Source organism: Heteronotia binoei, chromosome 6, assembly GCF_032191835.1.
Source record: "Heteronotia binoei isolate CCM8104 ecotype False Entrance Well chromosome 6, APGP_CSIRO_Hbin_v1, whole genome shotgun sequence".
NCBI classification, from domain to species: domain Eukaryota; kingdom Metazoa; phylum Chordata; class Lepidosauria; order Squamata; family Gekkonidae; genus Heteronotia; species Heteronotia binoei.
The window spans coordinates 39,068,585-39,092,664 of record NC_083228.1 but is presented as its reverse complement, the minus strand read 5'-3'; the positions used below and the strand labels follow the sequence as shown (position 1 = coordinate 39,092,664).

Here is a 24,080-nt window from a genome sequence, read left to right as displayed (position 1 = left end):
AGCATATTATAAACACACAATCCCCAGCAAATGTTCCATTTGCTTCAAACATTATTGCTAAACAAACATCAGGAATGACCATGCAATTTTTGTTCTTACCAGTAATGCATATGAAGCACAGACACTGTGAAATCCATAATAAAATGCTGCAAACTGTTTGTAGATTGATTTGTTGAGAAGGAAGTCTACATAAAGCTGCACATACTCTAAAAAAGAAAATATTTCTTCTATTTTGTTATGCATTGCATTGTATCATAAACTGGGCTAAGAGTTACCAGTAGTACTTTTAAAAGCCAGCTAAATACAACTAATATCTCAATTGAACAAAATCTGAAAATCTGCAGTTCTAATTATACAATCAAATTACCTTTTCTATTTTGATTGGTAACTGGGATTTTATCACCACCAGGCTTTAGGTTGTAACTCTTGATGACTCCAAATTCTTCTTGAAAAACCTGAGGAAAGAAAACAGCATTCAGAATTCAGGGACGTTACTGATCCCTATGAGTTTTGACATTGTGCTCAATATAGCCTATAGCTACTGATCTCAGCTTCTCACTTTGGCCCTAACCTTCATAACAGACCTTTTAGGTGCTAATCTGACTATCTACAGGGGTGGCCAACGGTAGCTCTCCAAATGGTTTTTGCCTACAACTTCTATCAGCATGGCCAATGGCTGGGGTTGATGGGAGTTGTAGGCAAAAAACATCCGGAGAGCTGCCATTGGCCACCCCTGCTATATATTATGGAACCCACCCTAAGCCTGCCTGTGGGAAGGGCAGGATATAAATTCAATAAAGTAATCCATTTTTAAAAATCTAAGCTTATCACAGTATGCTCTTGGCTCAGCCTCCCCCCCCCCTCCCGACTTTATTTTTGTTATGGAATTCCATGTGGAACATCCATTGCCCATTGGACATTAATGTCCTTATCTGGAGAAGAAAAACATCTGTGTCCCATTATTTGAGATTTAGGCTGCAATCCTAAGAACACTTTCCTGCGAATAAGTCCACTGAATAAAACAGGACTTCTGAGTATAATTGTTTAGGACTGTTTCCTTACTTTTCATGCAATGTATAATACATACATAATTTTAAAGTGAACTCATGTGAGCATGTGTCTTCTGTTTTGTCCAGACATGCTATCTTCTTTTCAAGACCAAGCTCAGGGGACCAAGCTCTGGTCCTATTTCATTGAAATAGAAGTCAGTTATGAACAGTGACAATTAGCTGTACCGCTGATGTCATTAACCTACCTAGCCCTTCCCTCCTTGATCAGTTCTCCAACATTTTTTAAAAATCAGCCTTTTCTTGTTTTAAAGAAGGGAGGATACAAATATCCTATTAAGAAATTCATTTGCAGTAATGCAGAGGCCAAAACAAGAGTAGGGGGAACAACCTACCTGAAACCACAATTGAATTGGCAACACAATGCCTATATTTTTCATAGTGAAGGGCAGATTAATTAATCCTGGGGAGGACAAACCATGTTAAGACCTGCCCTGGTAAGTTATGTCTGTGAGTATTTATAGAGTTAATATTTGGCTGACTTCTTTAATGAACTTTTTGACAATCTCTGGACTTCCCACAAACTTTTGGATAGGTCAGCTCTCATAGAGCAGGGATGGCCAATGGTAGCTCTCCAGATGTTTTTTGCCCAGCCATTGGCCATGATGGGAGTTGTAGGCAAAAAACATCTGGAGAGCTACCATTGGCCACCCCTGTCATAGAGCCACTTAAACATATTAGAGGAACAAGGGGGAACACACAAAGACTTGTGGGAGGCATTGTTTCAACCTCCCCCACTATTTCTTCTTTTCTTTTCCTGAAAACCCCCATAGCCCTTTTGCTGCTTCTTTCTTCCCTTCCTACTCCACAGGCAACCTACATTTATCTACAGGATTCCCTCTCCCCACCAACAGCCTCTACCTAAAAAAACTATGTCCCAGCTGTGGGGTGCTGGCCACTTTCATGGTAGCAAAGCTCAAGGACTATTGGGGAAGCACTTTACTTTCCTCTATATCTCTCTCCCACATGATTTCCTCTTTCCTTCCTCCTGGGAACTCCCATATCCTGTTCCCTTTCCCAGTCTCATTCTCACCTTCTTAACTATTCACCAACCTATCTTTTATCTGCATTCTATTTTCAGCTATATTTATTATTCATTTATACCCTACCTTTCTCCACAGTGGGGACCAAAGCAGCTTACATTATTCTCTTCTCTTCCTTTTTCAACAACCCTGTGCAGTAGGTTACGCTGAAAGTATGTGACTAACCTAAAACCACCCAATAAGCTTCTGCAGGCTCTCCTCTAACTCTACCCCCAAATCTCCAGGAATTTCTCACCCTGAAACTAGCAACTCTAGCCAAGCCTTGCCCTGAAGAATCCCCTCTCAAAGGCCAGAACAGCCCTGGAAAAGACCCTGTCCTTTCCCCTTCAGATTGGCCACTATCAGAATATAATATGGCCATCTGCACATAACAATGGAATTCTCACTATCTGGGAAATTTTTCTACACCTGCTGGGGGGAGAGGAGGGAAGGGATGGAAAGGTCTGCTTCAGCAAGCAATTAATAAGTTCTAACCTTCTGCACTTTAAAAAAACACCTTTGTTTACATATGGGTATCTGTGGTGCTAGTTCCAGGATTGGGTATAATGGCACCTTTGGAGTTGCACTGAGTAGGACTTTCGAAGATTTCAGCAGTCTGAACCACCTGTGAAGCCCTGGCTAAACTGGCAATGGCTAAAATGCTTTCAAATAAAATGTCTTCCATTCTGCATTAGTGTAACAAATTATTTTAAATTTTAGTTTTGTTCAGAACAGAATATATAAAAATATATCAAATGAGGGTTAATACATTGTATTTTACAATAAACATATTTCCTTCATACCTGAAAGGTTGAATAAAAATCTTCTTCAACATTCCCTTCATATGCCAGAAGTTCCTTTAGTCCATGAGCCAGCTCCTGTAAGTGGACAAATGTACACAATATATAGTACATAGAATATACTTCTTTTCACACAGTTCCTAAAGCATGAGGTGCAGGAGATGAACTGGGAAGGCAGATACCCAAGCACGTGTACATACTTTGGTGTTTTGTCCACTACAAGCAGGGGCCAATCTTTTCCTGGTTGTTGCTTTTATGTACTGTTTAAAATGTGGAAATTTATATATGTGTGCATCCTTCGTAACTAGAGTTGCCAACCTCCATATAGGGTCTAGAGATCTCCAGATCACAGAGATCAGTTCCGCTGGAGAATATGGCTGCTTTGGAAGGTGGGATTGTACCCTGCTGAGGTCCTTCCCCTCCCCAAACCCCACTCTCTCCAGGCTCCAGTCCCCAAATCTCCAGGTGTTTCTCCACCTAGAACTGGCAACTCTACCTCCCAGCCCCCTACCCAGAAGTGGCAACCATGTTCACAGCTGATTCAATATACTTGTATTTTGTACTCACATTTCTGTAGAGTTCAAAATCCATTGTGAATAGCTATTCTCTGATCCTTTCAGGTATTTTATCTGGCTCTTCACAAGGCCAGGTAAAGGATATTAATTTGATGAAACCACACAACTTGGAGCTAAAGCATGTTTTTTGTGGGAGGGTAATTATCATAACTGGATGTTAATTTTGAATTTTTCTTTGAACAGGTACAGGAGATTCTAAGTTTGAATGAAACAGCAGCACTGGGGGACAACATTTTAACCATTTGATAATTTAAATTCCCTCATCTAATCTTCAGTGAAACAATTTATATCAAGAAAATGAATAAATGAAAAAATGTAATCACATTCTTCCAGCACCAATCTTTCTTTCAGCTTCCTGGAGCATCATAAATTATAATAAGACCAGCGATTAAAAAGGAAAAGAAATCTAACCAGGCACAGAGTTTAGCTGCAAAAACCAGCTGGGGAGGTGTGGATCAAAGCCACAATAACAAAAAAAGCCTTTGGGCTGCATTCGACCCAGTTGAGAAAAGGACTAGTACCTGTTTTGCTAGCCTATCTCCCCTCTACCAGGGACTAAAGCAGTATCTAGGAGTGTTTTTGATCACTAATGTCAGTGTAATTTGGCCCTTAAATCTAAAAGAATTAATTCTCAGAGAGGATTTAAGCCCACACTGTAATAACGTGTGCTTTATACTATTGCTTTTAATGCTACTTTTTGTTTTATTATTCTGCTGCTGCTTTTATGTTACTATTGAGTTTTGCTTTACTGATTTGATTGTTCTATGCCTTTGCTAGCCTCATTGTATGCAAGAACTGATTAAATAAAGAGAAGGAACAATTTTTTTAAAAAAAAAAATAATGCAATATTCTGGTGTTAGGAAGTACTAGCAAAGTGTTTGTTTTAAGGCATGCCAATTCTCATCTTCAGTTTTTAAAATAAATGCAGAAAAGGAAGTAGGGCTGTCTGCTATCAGTGTACATTTGAATATATCCCTGTTGAAAATAACTCAAAATCACTTGGTTTGGGAATATATGAAATGACCCCAAAATCTCCTGAAACTCAGAGAGTAATGAAGTTTTCAGAAGTGCTTGGGGACACCAGGAACCAAGAGGGAAAGACAGGAAGATGGATCTGCCAGATAGATGTTTGACAGCATCTTGCTCCCCTTAAATTTTCAAGGGCCACGATTTTCTATTGGGGGGCCAGGTCTACCCCCAAAGAAAATAATAACCTCTGAAAATCTAATGGGATGGAAGACATCAACTAATGGCTGATCTTGTAGACCTGGCCTGAGAGGTTAGGTTTACTGCTCATAGGAAACAATGGCTCCATTATATCCTGTGGGTACCGGAGAAGCTAGGTCTATCCATTCAGCTGTTATAGCTGGCCTATAAGCACCTTTACATTTTAAAGGCCCATTATATTCTTTGGGGTATACTTGGCCACCTGATTTCATATAGAAATACTATAGAAAATAATGGGTTTTTTTTGTAAAGAAACCAAGATGCTACCAAACACCTGTTTGACAGGACAAGCTTCTCTACCTACTTCCTTCCTTCCTCCCTCCTGCTGCCTGTGGGGGGAATTGCTAAATGGACCCAAAAACTCCTGAAATGGTATAGAACCCCCCAAATTTGGGATAATGAAAAATGTGCCCTCCTGAAATCTAAATGTGAACTATTACATTTTTTGAAGTGCACACCCCTACTCTCTGCATTCAAACATTTAATGGAATATAAGCAGAGTACTAATTTTCATGCCTATTTCCACATCAGGAAGTGACTTTTGGTTGTTACTCTGAGATATGACTTTCATTGCAGAGATGTACCAAACATTCTTTAGAGAGGTGACAGAACATGTAAACACGTACTATGGGCATGGTGAACATCTGTAGCCAAATCTGGACCACTGCAGCACTCCCAAACTGGCTACCAAATGATTCTAAAAAAACTGTGGTCAATTGCATGTGGAGCTCAAGCAACTACCTTTGCATTGATGTCATAAATTTACCGCTTGGCCTCATAATGTGACACTCAGAACTTTTACCTATGCTTGCAAAATCCCAGTTACATACTCAGTATATATCTGAAAATGCCCATTGCTAGGGCTTTTTTTGTCCAGCAAGAACTCATTTGCATATTAGGCCACACACCCCAACATCCCCATTGTTTCACACAGGGCTTTTCATAGAAAAATCCCAGCAGGAACTTATTTGCATATTAGGCCACACACCCTGACACCAAGCCAGCTGGAACTGCGTTTCTGTGCCTTTCTGCTCAAAAAAAGCCCTGCCTGCTGCAAAACTGTGTTACAAGAATTATTACAAAAAGTGGTGTGTTTTTTTAAAAAAATAAAATCCATACTTACCGGCATAACCTGGCATAGGTCATCTATTGTAACACTACCAATCCCTACAGGTGTATTCTGGTCACCAGGTACAATGGGCGGACTGAGCAGTTTTTTATAGCAGCATGGTGGAAATCGAATATCCAGTGTGATGCTGTTGTAGACTGCTAGTCCCATTAGCTATATGTTCTGTTAAGTTTAAACCCGCACAATCATCTATTATCCTAATATAGATTTAGTTGAAAAAGTCTAAAGATGGCTTGTAAATAATATAATACAAGACTGATGAGAAATTTTGTTTATTTATTTAAATTGCTAGGACTCTGCATTCTAATAAAATGTTGTGTAATAGCCAATCAACAAGGAAATTATTTTAACAAGTAACTAAATTCCATTCCATTTTAGAGGAAAAATACAAGAAAGGAAGAATAGATAACCCAAAAAATCTGAATGAAAAATGAAAAGAAATCTGAAATCTAAACTACAGAAGTTTCATAAATTCATCCTTGCAATTTGCCAATGTAGATAAACTGCACTAGCATGTGTATCCCCCTTGAAAGCATTCTCAAATGTTTTTAAGGACATGTATCTGCCATCCATACTGAGTATCTGCTGCAGGAGACATGAGGGTACATACAAAAAAATAAGACTGCTGCTTAGGGTGTGCAGCTCCTTTCCCCAGCAAAACCCCAGCAATATGCAACATGCCAAGATGAGAGACAAAGAGCTTCAATCATTTCCTGTTAGCCATGGCATCCAGAAACTGAGGTTCTTTCCCAGTAATCTGGATTCTTAAACACATTTTAATCCTGGTTAAGAATGGGGGGAAATATAAACTCAGTTTTGGAATGTGTATTTGAACAAAAGAACTATCTGGACTCAGTGAATCGGGGGGGAGGGGGTGTCCCATGTAAATCGAGACACTGTGTGAGAGCCAGCAATTAATCCATTCTTGAATTATACATTAAAGAAAATGTAGATTTTACTTTTTATATCACAACTATGTGTACACTGGTATTGACTTCATAAACAATGCAATGATTCTATGAAAGAAACCTCCCAAAAGAATACATAAGGTATAACATATTCGTGAAAAGGTGTGTCTGCTGTGCATACAGCACCTTCTAGTGGGCAGCAAAGGATACAGCTCCAACCAATCGGAATTCAGAATAATTATCACAGTTTAAGCTACTAAACCAATGACAATGGGAATCCTTGTGATACGTAAACATGCCTGTAGAAGAAAGCAAACATTTTATATCAACTATTGTCTCAAATTTAAGGTGCCAAAAGTAATGAGAATTAAGTATGTTGATTTCAAACTGACTTAAACAGGCACAATTAAGTAAAAGTATAAGGCCTTCTAGGGGTTTTTTTCCTAGATGAGGGCCTTCATTGACTAAATTCCTGTTATCTGAGCATTAGAAATAAATTCCATTAAATAATTCATCTAGCTCACAGACTGTTTTAAAAGTTGCTTTTATTTCAGATTGTGTCCTCCCCTTTCATTTCATTCTCAGAATCTTTCGGTCCTACAATCATTAAAGAAAAATGTATAAATACATAGCTCCTAAAGGAGATCAACTTGGAAACTGAATGGAAAAAAAACAGAGTGCTATAAATCCAACACTGACACCAACAAAGTGATAATGAATGATTTGGCGCCAGGAGCTGATGCAACATGTATTTGTTTTGTTTTTTAAAGCATTTACCTTTACATTTATTAACTCTAATCTCTTTTGTGCAATATTAGAAGAGATTCAGTTTAGATACTTGCCATAGTCTGGATGAAAAATCTGTCGAATTAGAAGCAGAAACCATTCTTTGGTTAGGCCACCCATGTCAAGACCAGCCTCTCCTACAAAAGTAACTTTTAATTTTTTTTTCAAATCTTCCCTCTTCCTTGTCAGCTGTTAAAAAGAAAAATATATAAATAAAATCACAAGTGTATAACAAAAACAAATAATTTTTCTTTAGCTTTCTTCTGAGCAAAATAACATTTTTATAGTTTTTATTTAACATGAAATATTAATTTACTGGGTTATCTAAATTTCAGACATGACTAAACAGAGCTGGATGGTTTTAGGGAAATCATTCTGCAGGATCTGGGACTGTTCTTTTCTCACACTTCGACTCGGGGGGAAAAACCTGAATGCCAGGATTACAGGAGCTCAAGCAATTTATTAATGTGTCACATTTCCATTCTGCTTATTTATGTATCTAAAACATTTATTAGTGATCTTTCTTTTTTACGGAGCTCGAGGTGGCTTACAATATAGATAAAATACATAAAAGAAAAGACATTAAAATTCTCTTATGGGGTCACAGTACATTTTCCATGGGAAAGAAACTATTGATGTACTGAGGGATCCCTCACCCCTGCATTTCAGGGGTGTTGAACTCATTTCTGGGCTGGATCTGACACAAATCGGACTTTGTGGGGCCAGGCCATGTGTGTCATAAAATGTAATGTGAGGTAGCAGAGATATAAACTTTATAAAGAACACAGACAGAATTAAAGATATCTTTAAATTTAAAATACAAATGCTTAAAACTCTTGCACTTTTTTGTTTAAAATGGAAAGGTGGGGGAATAGTGGGATTTGGCAATGCAATTTTAAAAATAACACATCAAGAAAAGGCACAAGAATCACAGCAGAAACTAAAAATATAAAATACTCTGAGCCTGTGTAAACAATGAAATGGCACTGCAAGCTTCCCCCTTCCCCTACTCCCCAGGGTCTACTCAGATTGGCAATGGCTCTCCAGTATAATATTCCCCCTTTGGCTGTGGGTTCCCAGGTTAGAGTACACACTAGGTCAGGTCCATTCAGCAGAGACAAGCTGGCTCAAAGCATCAACCCTTTATTTGCAAAGACACAACTCCAGGAAGCATGAGCTTCAGCTGGCTATAGGAACGCTGAAAAGTGAAACTGACCCCCACTCCATTCAAACACATTGCAGCAAAGTTGCAAGAAACTGTGGAATGGATTTTCCATTAAGGTCTCTGGGCCCTATCTATCTGGGCACAGAAACCTTAATGGAAAATCCATTCCACAGTTTCCTTGCAGCTTTGCTTCCTGCTGCAGACAGCAAAGACAAGGCAGAAAGTGTAGGGAACTTCATCAGCCTTGGATCTTCAAAGCTGAGAACAGGAGAGGGCGGAGGGGGAGAGAAAAGAGCCCCACAGGCCTGATTAAAGCCCTGGGTGAGCTGGTTCTGGCTCACAGGCTGGACATTTGACACCCCTGGCCTACAGCATGATGCAGGGAGGCCTACTACCAAGAATTACAATGAGACCCCAGCCAACATCTTATCTTGGAGGATTATAAGAAGTGATTCTTAGGACTCATGTAGTACTATCTGTTTCTAACTGCCAAAGACTGACCTCTAGTCTGGTTGGATAGCCTAACCTCTGCAACAGGGCCAGCTGTGATGAGCATTTAGGATTCTTTCAACTCAGGGGAACTCAAAATAGTGTGTGAAAACTGGTGGTGGCCAGGTCCAGAAAAAAAGGAGGAGCAGAAAGTGGTGGCCAACTAGAATATGAGGCAAAGTAGGAGAGCCAGCAGCAAAAGTGAACTGCATATCCACACTTGGCAAATCCTTACAGGATTACTTTATATCATACTACATAAAAATATGTGATGAGGTGAGGAGTATTAGATGTCTAAACATTTCAAATTAATTACTAATGATGAAGGAATAGTATCTTTCATTTTCTTATTCTGTGTAGCATTTATTCAGTTATTATTATCCATGCCTGTGTCAGCATTAAATTAATTTATAGACACTGTGGTGCACTTTTCATATCAGTAAGGTATAACTGTTCCATTGTCTTCAACTGAGATATGCAGTACTGGACAAATGATGCCAAGTTTTCTAAAACTGTTTTGTGTGTGCTCTCTCTTCAATTACTGTTTAATACCCTATATCAAAGACCATGGCTGACATATTGTCTTCACTACCACTTATTAGCCTCCAAAAACATGATCCAGAATCTCATGGCAAAATTTTAAAAGGCCGCTTTTCACTTTATACTATTGTAGAAGTGTCTCTGTTTCTTAAGAACATAAGAGAAGCCACGTTGGATCAGGCCAATGGCCCATCCAGTCCAACACTCTGTCACACAGTGACCAAAAAACCCAAGTGCCATCAGTGGGGCTAGAAGCCCTTCCACTGTGCCGCCCCCCCACAAGCACAAGAATACAAAGCATCACTGCTCCAGACAGAGAGTTCCAACAATAAGCTGTGGCTAATAGCCACTAATGGACCTCTGCTTCATATGCTTATCCATTTCCCTCTTGAAGCTGTCTATGCTTGTAGCCGCCGCCATCTCCTGTGGCAGTAACTTGCTGATTATTACAAGATACAAGCACATGAAGCTGCCTTACATTGTATCAGACCACTGGTCTATAGAAGAACTCTTAATATTATCTGTCTTGTTCCATTTATTAACAGTTCTCTCTTTACAATTTGTTCCATACCAACCAGGAAGAAAATGTGTTTTGCATTCAGATAGCATATTTTGAATTCATTTTCTTCATAATACTGTGCTTCTACATCAAATCAAATTGAAGGAGAAAAGATTAAACCCCGAAATTAAAAAAATTACAACCATATTTCCTAATCAAAAGCGATTGATCTACATAAGGAACAAAATTCATGTTTTAGAACCTAGTAATAGATGAGTTATATAATGACAGTGGAGACGTAATTAAAATAAAACCCAGCATTTTAGGAGTATTAGGAGTACTGTATTTAATAATATCTAATAGTTGTTCGGATGTGAATTTTTTTGGTGCTTTATACATGCTATCATGGCCCACTAAAATTTGGGGATGGAGCCAAGAGAATTTGGGGGTGGAGCCGGGAGACAGGAATTATGTCATTTCCTTTGGTGTCAAGGGCCAAGTGATGTCACTTCCGGGGCACACTGAACCAAAACCCCACCTTTTCCTGTGATGTCTCTTCCAGGGCACTCCCCCAAACCTGCCTCTTCTTCTGAAGTAACTTCATTTTCAGAAAAATTTCTCTGAAACTCACGCTGAGCCAAAATGGGGGTGGAAAGTGGGCGGTCCTCTCTTTCCACTCCAAAACCTGCATGCACCTATCTGTTCGTGTGTTCTTCTCCAGCTTGCAAGCAATCCCAATGCCCATGTTCAATTGCCTGCACCACCTACACACCCCTTCCTCAACAGCATTGGCCAGTGTATGCAGTTGGGAGTCCTGTTGCCATTGCCATCAGGAATGACAGCACTGTGTATCACCCACACTGGGCCCTGGCAGCTGCTCTACATCAAAATATGCTGAAACATTTAGTAGGCCCTTCCTTCAGTTGCTACTACTGGAACCCTGACTCAAGCTATAACCAAGCTTGCTTAGTTTCAAGAAAATCTTTCGACAGCTATTTTTCATACTTTTCTTTGGCTGAAACACTGGGAAATTGCTGTGAAAGGTAGCAGAGAATTGTACTGCAATTAATGAATTAATTTCAAGTTATATGAAGTTCATACAAGTTTTTCTGCAGTTATCCCAAAAAGGATATTTATGAGGGGCTTGCAGCTTTTTACTGGCTGTGTTTCCCATGCCTTTAAAAGCAACCTGGTTTACAGATATTTAGCCAGTGAACTTCTTTATATCAGGATTTAATATCTACAGGAAGAGTTTAATTTTGGTATCAGACAGCTGTTAAAAGCAGGACCAGTAAAATGGTGCCAAGTTCATAGTACCATCACTTCCAGTGCTGTTGAGATATACTACAGTAATCTCCAATAATCTCTTTCCACCCCACACCACTCACTCTCACTCACTCACTCACACAGAAATCTCATAGAAAGGCCAGCTGGCTACAACTGGGGGTGCCAACTTTTCATTGGCAGAGCCCCTATGTCTGCAATAACAGTATGATGAACAGAAAAGTTTCATCCAGCAAAAATGGAAGGAGAGAAAGAGAAAGGGAAAGAATGATATGGAAGGAGAGGAAAAGAAAGACATGGAAAGAAAGAACATAAGAGGAGCTATGTTGGATCAGGCCAGTGGACTATCCAGTCCAAAATTCTCTCATACAATGCTCAAAAAGCACCAGAATCTTCACCAGTGGGGCCAGGGCACTAAAAGCCCTCCTACTGTTGCTTTCCCCCCTCCCAGCACCAAGAATACAGACAGAGCATCACTTGCAGGGAAAGAAAGAAGGGGGAGAAGGGAAAAAAAGCCTCTCTCATCATCAGATGACCCCAGCCAGCAACAATTCTGCCCAGGGGTCATTTGGTAAAAAAACAAAATAGCTACTGGAATGCCCACTCCCCGCCCCTCTTGGCTGAAACACACACACACACCCTTCTTTGCTGCCCAGGCCTCCCGGGGAAATCTCCCCAAAAGAGCATACTGCAAGGCACATGAAAGCTCATACCTTGAAGAACATTTCATGGGTCTAAAGTGCCAGTGGACTCCAGCTTTTCTCTTAAACATTGGGAGGGCGGAGAAAGAAGGAGAGGCAGCTCAGCTCCTCTCTGCACAACAGAGAGATGGGGGAAGGAAGGAAGCCAAACAGAGCTCAGGCTTTGCAGCCTGTGTCAGTCTTCAAGGCTAGCTTTTCTCTGCACAACAGAGAGACGGGGGAAGGAAGGAAGCAGAGCAAAGGTCATGCTTTGCTGGGGGCGGGGCTAGCTTTGGCTTTTCTTGTGACTCAGTAGTGGGGCTTCCGTGGCCCGGTACTGGATCATGACCCTGCAAATGGGAAACACTGACATAAAGAGCTCCACTTCAAGCTCTTAGCCAAAGAGAAGGGGTATAAAAAACACAAAAACAAATATTAGGTTATTTGTACTCAGGAACAAAAAGGCAGTTTAAAGCAGTTAATAGTTGGGTAAAGTTGTGACTATAATAACTGAGCAGGTAGAAAAGAGTTTTGTGCAACTGAAACTCAGATTTTGTTAAAGCCCTTGGCTTTGTATGCATCTTTTGCTAATGCCCCAGGTGGACAGAAAGGTCAAAAGGAAACATGGATCCCTTAAGCTAGGAATGGATACTGCACTTAAATCCCTTAAATATGATACAAAGATCATGACAGTCTGCAATGCATACTATAAACTTAATTGAGGTTGATACTGCCAGCTTTTCCGCTGGTCCAAGAGCGAAGAGGAGCCCCTTTTGACCTCTCAAATGGCTATGCCTGCAACTGTGGGACCCATATGAACAAAAATCTCTATGGGACCGGGATGCACTGTGGAGAGGAATTGGATGTGATTGCTCCTCTTTTTACTCGTTAGCTTACACCATTCTCCTCCCCTCCATTTTACCCTTGTGCCAAGAGCACCCAGCAAGGTTTCATGACACAGTGGGGATATAAACTTGGATCTCTCAGATTCTAGTCTGATACTCTAGCTACTACACCACAGTGATGTACAGTTTATCTATGGAATGTTACAGGTCTAATGGCAAGTTTTATATCGGTAAGCAGATCGTGTGGTGTGTTCACTCAGTTGTAGGCATGTATGCCTGTGTAGATCTGCTGGAATGCTACACAGAATGATAGAGTGCATAGGAACAGGCACATTCTGGAAAAGTAGCTTTATGGGCAAAGTATTTTAACAGTATCAACCTGAATCTTTTAGGAATTCAAAGTGTTAGCAATATTTTCCAACAGTCTTCATAAAACATTTTACATACCTCATCCAAAGAATCACTAACTAGATGCATTCTTCTCACTTTCACATTTAGGAACAACATGTTCATATCAGGCCTCTGCCTCCGAGAGACTTTATCCACAAGGCTTTGCTGTTTAGAATTCAGGAGAAATAAAGGTTAATTAAAAAAAAAAACCTCTGCCAGAAACTCCAATATATGATTATCTAATAGTTTTTGGACTCCCACCAGAGACCATGACAATGGTAGAATAAAGTGATACCACACAAAAACAAATGCAAGCTAAAGAGACTTTCTTCTGTAAACTATAGGTCTTTCTTCTGTAAGCTATAGGTATGCTGCAGTGCTGATGACATGAATGCTGCAACTAGCATATCACAGCTAAATCTCCACTGGCTGAAAGCTAACACTATACACTCAGTACTGGGTATCTTTCAGCAAACTATCTGAACCCCCTTATGACTATCATTCCTTCACAGCCGGCGTCACAATACTTAGGATAATCACTAATAGCAGAAAGGAGAAAGGGTGGGTGAAAAAACAGGTACACCTGCCTGTACAGGTAAAATTGCAATCCTGGCAATCATGACTTGCCATTGAGCCAGTCCACCCCTGGCATAAACAAGAAAGCAACTGATTAGATGTTTCAGATAAATGCTTTCCATTTTCATTAATATCTCAATTGTTTTGTGAAGGCTGTTAGATCTGGTGGAAATGAGGTGATTATATATTGCAGCAGGTGAAAATATTTTAAATTGCAAGGCCCATCTAGTCTTATCTTCCTGGCCTGAAAGCACTCCACACACATCAGATTCCTTACAAATTACCCATATTGTCCAAATTATAACACTCTGGCAAGCAAGCCAAGTTACAGGCTACAAGGGAAGGGCAGACAAACAAACAAACCCCAACTTCAATTCAAACTATTCAAAAGCTCTAAGACAGTTTATGTGTCACTGCCATTTGTAGATGAGGCACTCCTTAAACATCTACTTTTTCTATTAGGGTCAGTTTTATGATGCTCAAATGAAGTGTCCAACCAAATGTACAACACTACACAAAGTATTCAGTATGCTGATTATAGTAATCTGTATACCTTCATAGATAAAAATACATACCCGTGCAATATTTATCATTTGCTGTTCTGAGTCCCTTTGAATAATAACTTTTTTTGCTGCTATAGAAATAATGAATGGATATTGACAGAAGGAAAACCTACATGACAAAGCAAATAAAAATGTCATCATTTCCAAAGTAATCCATTAGAATCCTTTACACTGAATTAGCTGTGAAATACCTAAAATGAACTGCCAAGAGTGAGGTTAGCCAAAATTTTTAACATTGTGATTTCTTACAGTCACTTGCCTATCTATATACATTACATCAGTGAACACTGGTGCAGAGCCCCATAACTGATGAAAAAGATTAATGCTGGTAGAAGTGGCAATTAGGTTGAATTTACAGCTGTTCCGCCTTCCCTTGCAACTCCTCATTTCTCCTGTTTTGCCACTCTCTGGTTGGGGTTACAACCAGGAAATCTGCTGGTTCATAGCAAAACAGTGTGTGGAGAGGAAATATGGGGAAAGTAGCAGGTTGCCATCTTGCAAACAATGGCTATTTGAGTGGAATCTCATGTACATGCTCTTATGGGAACAGAGAATGCACTGACTGCACTGAGTCTCCAGTGGTAAGCAACTAGAGGGGCATAAAAGGAACATTTTAACATGAGGATTTCTTATATAGTTAGCTGCAAACCCACTTTTATAAGGGTTGGAAAAAACAGTCTCTTTAAATTGGTTGAATGGAGTGGTTAACAAACAGGCACAAAAGCTAGCAGTACATACTTAATACTATAACATTCCCTCTTATAATTGTATAAAGAAACTTAAGAGAAGCCTTATTGGATCAAGCCAACGGCCCATCCAGTCCAACACTCTGTGTCACTCAGCTGTACATTCTAGAAGTTTGTAGAAATATCCTCCCCAGCACACAAAGATGAACACTCATCTATAGTTCAGATACAGCAACTCAGTTGTGATAATTACATTATCTTTCATTTGCTGGAATGATCACAGAACAAATATTTTAGAAGAATTTTTATTGCTGACAAGCTATAAATTTCAGGCAATTCTTATTTGCCTTCTGAATTTGCAATCTGAGTACTGATTTAAATACTTCAAAACAGAACAAACTAAGGTGAATGTTGGGTCATAAACTGAATGAGGTCTTGTGAAAGGCTTCTGAGAACCATAGAATCACACAGCTGTCTGAAAAGAACTACACCACTGAAACAAATGAGACATGTAACAAAGTGTAAACCTGTACTTTTGCAAGTCAATTATCTGGACTAATATGACAATCTAAACTGCTACTTACAATTTTTGCAAGATACCTATTAGTTTATTTTGAAAATGATTGCTTTTCAAAAGGATACCATAGCCAAAATTAAATGTGGAAACTTTTCATTTTAATAAAAAGCAAACAATTTTAATGCTGGAAACATCAATACTTCAAAACTAGTGTTACTCACTTTTCTAACCACTATGTTTTCTTCTTACCTCTGAGAGTTCCCATAACATTGCCAATTGTGATATTCTTCCATAAGATCAATATGATCCAGTGTAGAATTATAGAAATCTGTATATGGAATAATAGGAGGATTTGCTAGACTATTCGCAGCATCTGCAAAAACACATTTAAATAGACAAGTTTTGGCAATGGATTGTGGAATAAACTTGGTTTAGAGACAATTTAATCTGAGATGGTGCCAAACAAGGAACAATCTTATTTTATAAGGGGTGTGTGTGTGTGTGTGTGTGTGTGACTAAAAGATAACATTAGACCTATGTGAATGTCAAATATCATTATACAGAAGACCAATAGTTCTGATACCAATTCAAGGGGCTCACTTCAGGTGGGACAGATATCTACTATAGCCCATTGCTGGCAGATCGCTGCACGTCTACTGCTCCTTGATGCTCATCTTTCATTAAAAAAACCTAGTGCAGAGCCTTATACCAGCCCCTCTATATTTCTATCCTTGTAGCTCCCTGTGACTGTAGAAAAACATATGCTACTGTGGAGAGAAGGCCTTTAGAACTGGATGTATTCCTTGCCTGAACACTTCACTGTTTCCACTTTGAAAACCAGCTCTGTAGTCACAAATTTCTGACCAGTTTCCAACGCCAGTTAGAACATCCAGACTGGAGATTCGACAAGATCTTAATAAATGGGAAAGAAAACATAAGGCAAGAAGCCTAGAGAGTGAAAGGCTTTCTTTGAAATCTGCTAAAGCCAATTCTCTATTTCATGATGTTTGTTTAGCAGTCAGAACTTTACTCTGTGCTACGTAATCTCTCCATGCCTCATGGAAATAAACTTGGAAAATGCCTAATATATCTCATAGCTGAGAACAATGAGAATATGTTATGCCAGTAAAGGTGTGATATTGATTGATTGAGAATAATAAAAAATAATTATTTAAATAGTTCTGGAAACTGTGGTTACATTTAAAAATATTTTTCAAGAGGAGGAGGAGAAGGAGGGGATTGGATTTATACCCTTCCCATCACTACCCAAATGAGTCTCAGTGGTTTACAATCTCCTTTTCCTTCCCCTCCCCACCACAGACACCCTGTGAGGTAGGTGGGGCGGGGAGAGCTCTCCCATAAGTGCTGTTGAGCAGAACAGCCTTGAAAGAACTCGTGGCTGACCCATGGCCACATCAGCAGGTGCATGTGGAGGAGTGGGGGATCAAACCTGGTTCTCCCAGATAAGAGTCCACACACTACACCAAACTGGTGAACAGGGATGAAACAGAATTCTTAAAATGATTCCAATAGCTAAAATAGCATTGGATTATAAGGACTATCTATATTAGTGGTTCCAGAAGTGGTGGTACTGCCCCTTGCGAGTGATGGGATTACCTGGGGTGGGGGGTGAATACTAAGAGGAAAGGAAGCAGCAGGGAGGCACTGGATGTGAGCCCCTTTGACCCATTGTTTGCTTATGTATGAGTGACCAGGCTAGAGCCTAGAGTGAAACATCTTCCCTGTTTCATCTTTGAAGTTGTACTGCTCTTATCGCTTTCTTTGGTCACATTTGTATGTATTTACACGTTTGAGTTGTCTCAAAATAAACTAATTATTGGTCGCAGCTATTGATTTTGTTATAAATTAGTTACTTTACCTCTATAGTAGGTGGAGGTTTGTGCAAGTTTGGTAATAGATATTTTATGCTATACATTTCCTTCACATATACATTTCCTTCCTCTATATGACAGGCTTTCAAGTATTAAAGATAGTGATCATATCACCGCTTAGTGGCCTCCTCTCCAGGCCAAACATACTCAGCTCCTTCAACCTTTTCTCACAGGACTTGGTCTCCAGACCCCTCACCATCTTTGTCGCCCTCCTCTAGACCCTTTCCAGCTTGTCTATATGCTTCTTAAAATGTGGTGCCCAAAACTGAACACAATACTCCAGGTGAGGTCTTACTAGAGCAGAGTAAAGCAATACCATCACTTCACATGATCTGGACAATATACCTCTATAAGTACAGCCCAAAATTGCATTTGCCTTTTTAGCCACCAAATCACACTGTTGACTCATGTTCAACGTATGGTTCAATAAGACTTCTAGATCCTTTTTGGACATAGTAATGCCAAGACAAGTCTCCCCCATCCTACAACCATGCATTGGATTTTTCCTACCTAAATGCAGAACTTTACATTTATCCCTGTTAAAATTCATTTCATTGGTTCTGGCCCAGTTTTTCAGCCTGTCAGGATCATCGTGTATCCTGTTTCTGTCTTCTATTTGCAACCCCTCCCAACTGTATTTGCAACCCCTCACAATTTAGTATCATCGGCAAATTTAATAAGCATTCCCCTCTATTCCTTCATCCAAATCATTTATAAAGAAGTTGAACAAAACAGGCCCCAGGACAGATCATTGAGGCACTCCACTTGTCACTCCTCTCCAAGAGGATGAGGAACTATTCACAAGCACTCTTAGAGTGCGATCTGTCAGCCAGTTACAGATCCACCTAACAGTAACAGAATCCAAACCACATTTTACCAACTTAACAAGGATAGTATGCGGAACTTTATTAAAAGCCTTACTGAAATCAAGATAAACTATGTCTATAGCATTCCCCTGATCTAGCAAGGTAATAACTTTTCAAAATAGTTTTTAGTCAGATGGTGATGGTACCCTGTTGTACAGTGGTTCCCCATAAATAGTAAGCAGCATCTGAGCACTGGAAAGGTACCAGAAAGCAGGAGAGGCTAAGATGGTTCAGCGCCCACCACCTCACCCCAAAATAATGCTTTCTATAGGGTAGGACATCGTGTACTGGGAATTATGGAACCAAAGGGGGAGGTGGCCTGAAAAGGTTTAGGAGCCACTGATCTAGGTAAACCAATTTTTATTGTAGAAGGAAAATTTGTAAATAAAAAAATTGTGGAAAATCAGCAGGACTAGATGGTCTAACAGATGAAGTTTACATGACATGTCTAGAGGAATTAGCTCCATATTTAGAAAAGTTATTCAGCTGACATAATTGGTCATCCAATGTAGATATGGGTACAGATGAAATATTTATCAAATTAATGAATAACACATAATAAATGAATAATAAAGTTATCTATCTATCTAAAGTTATCTATCTAAAATTTCTACGTTTCTGGATCTGACCTACTAGCCAGACTGCAAATCTTTAGTTGCAGTATGATGAAAAATAATGATGAGAAAAGTATTGTTTTAGAAGAAGGAACAAAAACCAATTGCACCTGGGAAAACCTACTAAATAAAGACAAGACTTTGGTTGCTGATGAAATCCACCAGTTACACTTCTCCACAGGAGGCAACTCTTCAGGTTTTGCAGGGAACAGGCGTAAAGAAATAAACTGAAGCAGTCTTTCTATTATCATCTTTAATCTCTTCTGTGACAGCCTATAAAAAATATGATAACATTATTCTGAATCCAGACTAGCTGGACCTCATAATTTTTCATGAAGGTATCAGTTATTTGGAGAAAATTCCATATTAATTGTATTACAGCATGTATGGGAATATTTAAATATTTTGGAAAGGATAAGAAATATTTGTTTTGATGTAGTGCCAAACCATGATTTTATGCTATCGAATTATGCTATCGAAGTGAGTTTATACACTTACTCCTTCCTTCACATGTGGCAAGCTAATTAGTGACTTCTGCTTTCAGTGTAAGTGAATTTTCAGGGAAAGCAGAAGCCATAGTTTGATGGTTCAGTTTTAAAAGCAGACCATGGCTGGCTGTGAACAAAGAACTAATTACCTTTCCATGTGCAAAGACGGAATGATGTGAAGATCTCCCAAGGCTTTATGTATGTAGCATAAATTTGTTTTTATTGGTAACTATCAGCTTAATTTTTTCCTCTATGGTAATTTGCAGCCCCAAATATGTCCAAGCTAAATTGTCTCTGCTTTTCCAAAAGTATGTTATGCTTTTACAGTTTACTCCAATCTAAATCAATTAATTTCAATGGGTTTAAACTAGAGTTCCTTTGTACAGAACTGCACTGTAAAAGTACTTTGATTACCAGCAATAAAATGCAATAGCTCTTTAACCTTTAAATTCAGTACAGAAATTATTCTCTTTTTTACATAAAGTTATTCACAGTTCTCAAATCTTGCATTTTGCTCTATTGAATGAAGACATAAAGAAAGCATTATGTATAGCATGCATATTGCTAAATAAGTTACATTTACCGTATATTACTTATGGTAAAATACATGACCAATGTAAAAGTAAGATATTATTCAAGCCAAACTGTTAAAATATGAAGAAAATAAAAATTGGCGTACTTCAGCATAATTGCACTAAATAGGTTGTTCGTTTTCATTATATAGCTCCAAAAATGAACAAGGTATAACTACTTTGTATAATGAACAAAGGAACAAAAATGAACAAGGTATAACATACTCCAATTTATGGGCTGGGATCCAAAGTTCCCGTTGTGCTAATACTGCAGCCTTCCACCAGCGAAACACGCTCATTCCATCAGCTCCTTACACCAATGGAAATGTGCTGCATCAGAGGAAACTTGGGATCCAGCTCCATAGTTGCTACAAATCGTCAGCTATGTTCTTTGACAGCTGCTAGTATCCCAGTGATTTTTAAAAACTAAGTAACTGATGCGCAATCAATATCAGCTAGATTATAAAAGAGCTGTTTGTCAATTAAAGCACAAAAACTGTACAGAAGCAACAGAAAAGAGTTTACTTTTTAAACCAGTGAACGAGGACGTGATGATCGCCTTCTGTTAAGGCAGCAATCTGTCTTAGCAGGTGAGCATAAATGACATATGTTGATGCATTACTAAACAGAGGATTCTGGAAAAAAGTTTAAAAAAACATTAGACTTTACTAAGAAACAGAGTTGTAATTAAAAACTATTGCAAAAACTACACAGTAAATTTACTTGCTTGAATAGAAGTTGTTATAAAGTAACATTTTCCCTTTCCACCTGGATGCTGGTTCCACCCATTGCATCGATACACACAGAATTGGGATAAATGCACAGGCAATCTGGTATAAGGCCAGGGCTGGTGCACCCATTAGGTGACCATAGGCATCTCTGGGGGATGCCGAATTGGGTTCCCTCCCTTCTGGGAGGCAAGTGGAGAGAGCCAGCCAGCAAGTGCAGAAGGGAGAGCTGCTGCCCTTCCCGCTTGCTAATAAGGGCTCTGTTGATCAGCTGATCGGCAGGCCCTTCCAGTGCCTTGCCACACGTTCCAAATCGTGTGGAAGGCAGGAGATGGCAGAGGTGGAAGCAGGGGCATGCGTCTGGATTGCTGCATTTGCTGCATTTGCTGCCTGGTTGTGCTACAGTGAGACGGGAGCTCTGGCAGTGGCCAATAAGTTGGAGAGGCTGGCCAGTTGCCAGGAGGGCTGGGGGCAGGAGGAGTGCTTTGCTGAGGGGTGCCTTGCCTGGGGCAGCGGGCACGGTGGCACATCCTAGTGCCATCCCTGTATAAGGAAGGTATTTTCATAATAAGTTACAGAGTAAAGAGCAGAATCTGGTGACCTAATACTGAGTCAGACCATTGAATAGGCTTCCACTTTTGTGCTAAAGTTAGGGCTTTTTAAAAGAGGATGGTGTCAGGACATTTTTCTTCATGATGCATATCAATACTGTATACTGAGCCAGAGTTAAGGAGTCAGAATGATCTCTATTTTTTCCTTTTTGTTCTTAAATGGAATGCATTGCTAAGTGTCATTTTCATTCTTTGGGTTAAAGGTAGACTGGTATAGCTCTGCTAGTTCAAATACTGATCCATAGGCCTATGTGCTTGAGTAACACTTGTAACAATTAGACAGAGTTGCCAGGCTGCTGCTTATTCACTTTCCTAGAACTCCTGGTCTTTTTTACTGTCCCAAGGTACAAAGGTAGGAAGGAGCCAGGTGGAGCAGATTTGCTTCATTTGAGATGCTGAGCAATGGCAGTTGATGCCCAGTGGCCAGCCTGAGTGTTTTTTATTCCCTTTCCCTAGAACTCCTAGCCTTTTTCCTGTCCCAAGATGACTAGTCCACCAAAGGAGATTTTATGTATTGAGGCTATGCATAAGAGTGCTCATAAGTAAATTTACTCAAAATTTTGTATACTGACATGCAGACTGAAGCAAAAAAGCTATCATTTTTCGCAACAAAAAGCACCACCAGTAGAAGTGTCAATGTTCTTTTTTAAGTGGATGTGTCTCTAATACCTAACTGTAGCCATGCTGCTATCTGTGCTAGCACTATACAGCACTATACACTAAACAGCACTATAACAAGGACTATAAAAAGAAACAAAACAAAATGTACTGTAACAGAAGGGCATTAGAGGTGCATGTATACCCCCATAAGTAAATAAAGACTTCTATACATCCTACCTGTATTAGTATAAAATACGCTCTAAGATCATCTTTTGTTCGTGACCTGAAAGCAAATGAATAGACCAACAAATGAAAGGTACAATCTGGATGTGTACATGCAATCAGAAATGCATTTAATATGCAGTTCCAGCTTCTTTTTTTAACAGCAAGAGATTGTTGTGTATGCACGCACAAAAATTATGCTCGTGCTGTATACATTCAACCATTTTCAGCTAGTTATAAAAGCTTATTATTTTAAACTAAATATATTACTGTAGAAATGAGGGAGAAAATTAACAGGGCTGCTGTTTGAGGAACAAAAGACCAAAGGTCTTGTGGATATGCAGAGCTAGTAGTGTGGTTCTTTGGAAAATTGCCTATCCTTGAAGAAAGCTATCCAGTTAACTAAATGTCTAAGCACAAAATACAAGTAACCTGAAGTTTTTAGACTATAAGGGAGGGGTGGGGAGAGAATCTGTGGCCATTCATGTGGGCTTTCCACATGTGGGCTTGCCTGCTAGAATGCAGTGGCATAAATCGCTGGAGACTAATGTAGCACAGGGGCCAAAAATGCAAAAACCAAATTAACGTTAATTCTAATCCTCAACATCTGCAGAATATCAATTTGTGTCCTAACAACAACCAACAATGTCTACGGTGAGTAGGTGAGATTTATCCCTGAGACTTGCAGTGCTTTTTGGCCAATATACCTTGGGTTTCATGTGAATAAATAAGCTTACAGGTGTGCAACAAGTTTGGAGAGGAAAAAAGTCTCCTAAAGAGAACCAATTATTTTCTATACAGGAAAAGATACCCCCCCACACACCTCAGTTACATTTAAGCTGAATAGAATTTGCTTATGAACTATAGTTCACCAATTTTACACTGAACTTTCCTTATGAAGTATTTTTGTTGAAGTCTGATGATGGCTTTGAGACAAGCAGTACTACATCCTTTGATGCAGCACAGCAAGAAAAATAACATAATCAGAGACTGCTATTGTGAATGGGTCACTCTGGTCTTATCTTGTACACATTGGATACACGGGACAAACTAACTGCAGTTTCTTTTGGCCTCACAGTTTACATTTTCCCCTGTACCCATATAAATATGCCTGAGGATAATGCTTCAATGTTAGGCAATAAAAGCCTAAATAAAATTTAAATAAAAAGCCACAATAAAATTGCTAGTCTTTGTGGTGCCATAGGACTTTGCTGTTTCTGGTGCAAGAGGTATTCAGCTTTCAAATTTCAATTTTTGCAGAAAACGACTTGCATGCTATAAACATGTATTATAATTACCCTTTCCATTCCTGTAATAAACCATTTATTGTTCCCTTTAAGACACATTTCTGAATATCTTGAGGCTGGAACAAACGAAGAGAGAGAAAGAACGCTGTAACTAGCATTTTATCAAAGGAGAAATTTCTACAGTTATCATTATCACCATGTGGCTGGATCATGACTCACAGAATATTCTTATCAAAAGGACTGGGAATAAAGCACAACTCACACTATTATCCTGATAGGATACAACAAAACAAAACAAAGAGGCAATAATACAAATAACTATTAATTCTATAATTGCCATTCATTCAATATACAATCATCACATTATTATTTTAATCCCTCATATAGGATATATCCTAAATTTTAAATTCCTAATTTTTCCCATGTTAAAGTCATCAACGTCTCTTTTGCTGCTCTGCATTTCTCCCCAGTTTTACCGGCATATCCGAGAAG

At 39.2% G+C, this 24,080-nt stretch overlaps 1 protein-coding gene across 1 annotated transcript in view; it reads right to left on the bottom strand.

The window, feature by feature from the left end:
* HECTD2 (HECT domain E3 ubiquitin protein ligase 2) overlaps positions 1 to 24,080 on the bottom strand; it is a 54,728-nt gene that overhangs the window by 8,038 nt on the left and 22,610 nt on the right. Inside the window, exons 6-18 of the mRNA XM_060241310.1 lie at positions 23,640 to 23,704; positions 22,357 to 22,402; positions 20,706 to 20,815; positions 19,245 to 19,393; positions 15,998 to 16,121; positions 14,558 to 14,654; positions 13,464 to 13,571; positions 7,571 to 7,703; positions 6,939 to 7,027; positions 5,815 to 5,973; positions 2,893 to 2,967; positions 368 to 455; positions 100 to 206 (exon numbers count right to left, since the gene is read on the bottom strand). Of these exons, the coding sequence (XP_060097293.1) occupies positions 100 to 206; positions 368 to 455; positions 2,893 to 2,967; positions 5,815 to 5,973; positions 6,939 to 7,027; positions 7,571 to 7,703; positions 13,464 to 13,571; positions 14,558 to 14,654; positions 15,998 to 16,121; positions 19,245 to 19,393; positions 20,706 to 20,815; positions 22,357 to 22,402; positions 23,640 to 23,704 (1,350 nt within the window). The remainder of the gene's footprint in view (positions 1 to 99; positions 207 to 367; positions 456 to 2,892; positions 2,968 to 5,814; positions 5,974 to 6,938; positions 7,028 to 7,570; positions 7,704 to 13,463; positions 13,572 to 14,557; positions 14,655 to 15,997; positions 16,122 to 19,244; positions 19,394 to 20,705; positions 20,816 to 22,356; positions 22,403 to 23,639; positions 23,705 to 24,080) is intronic.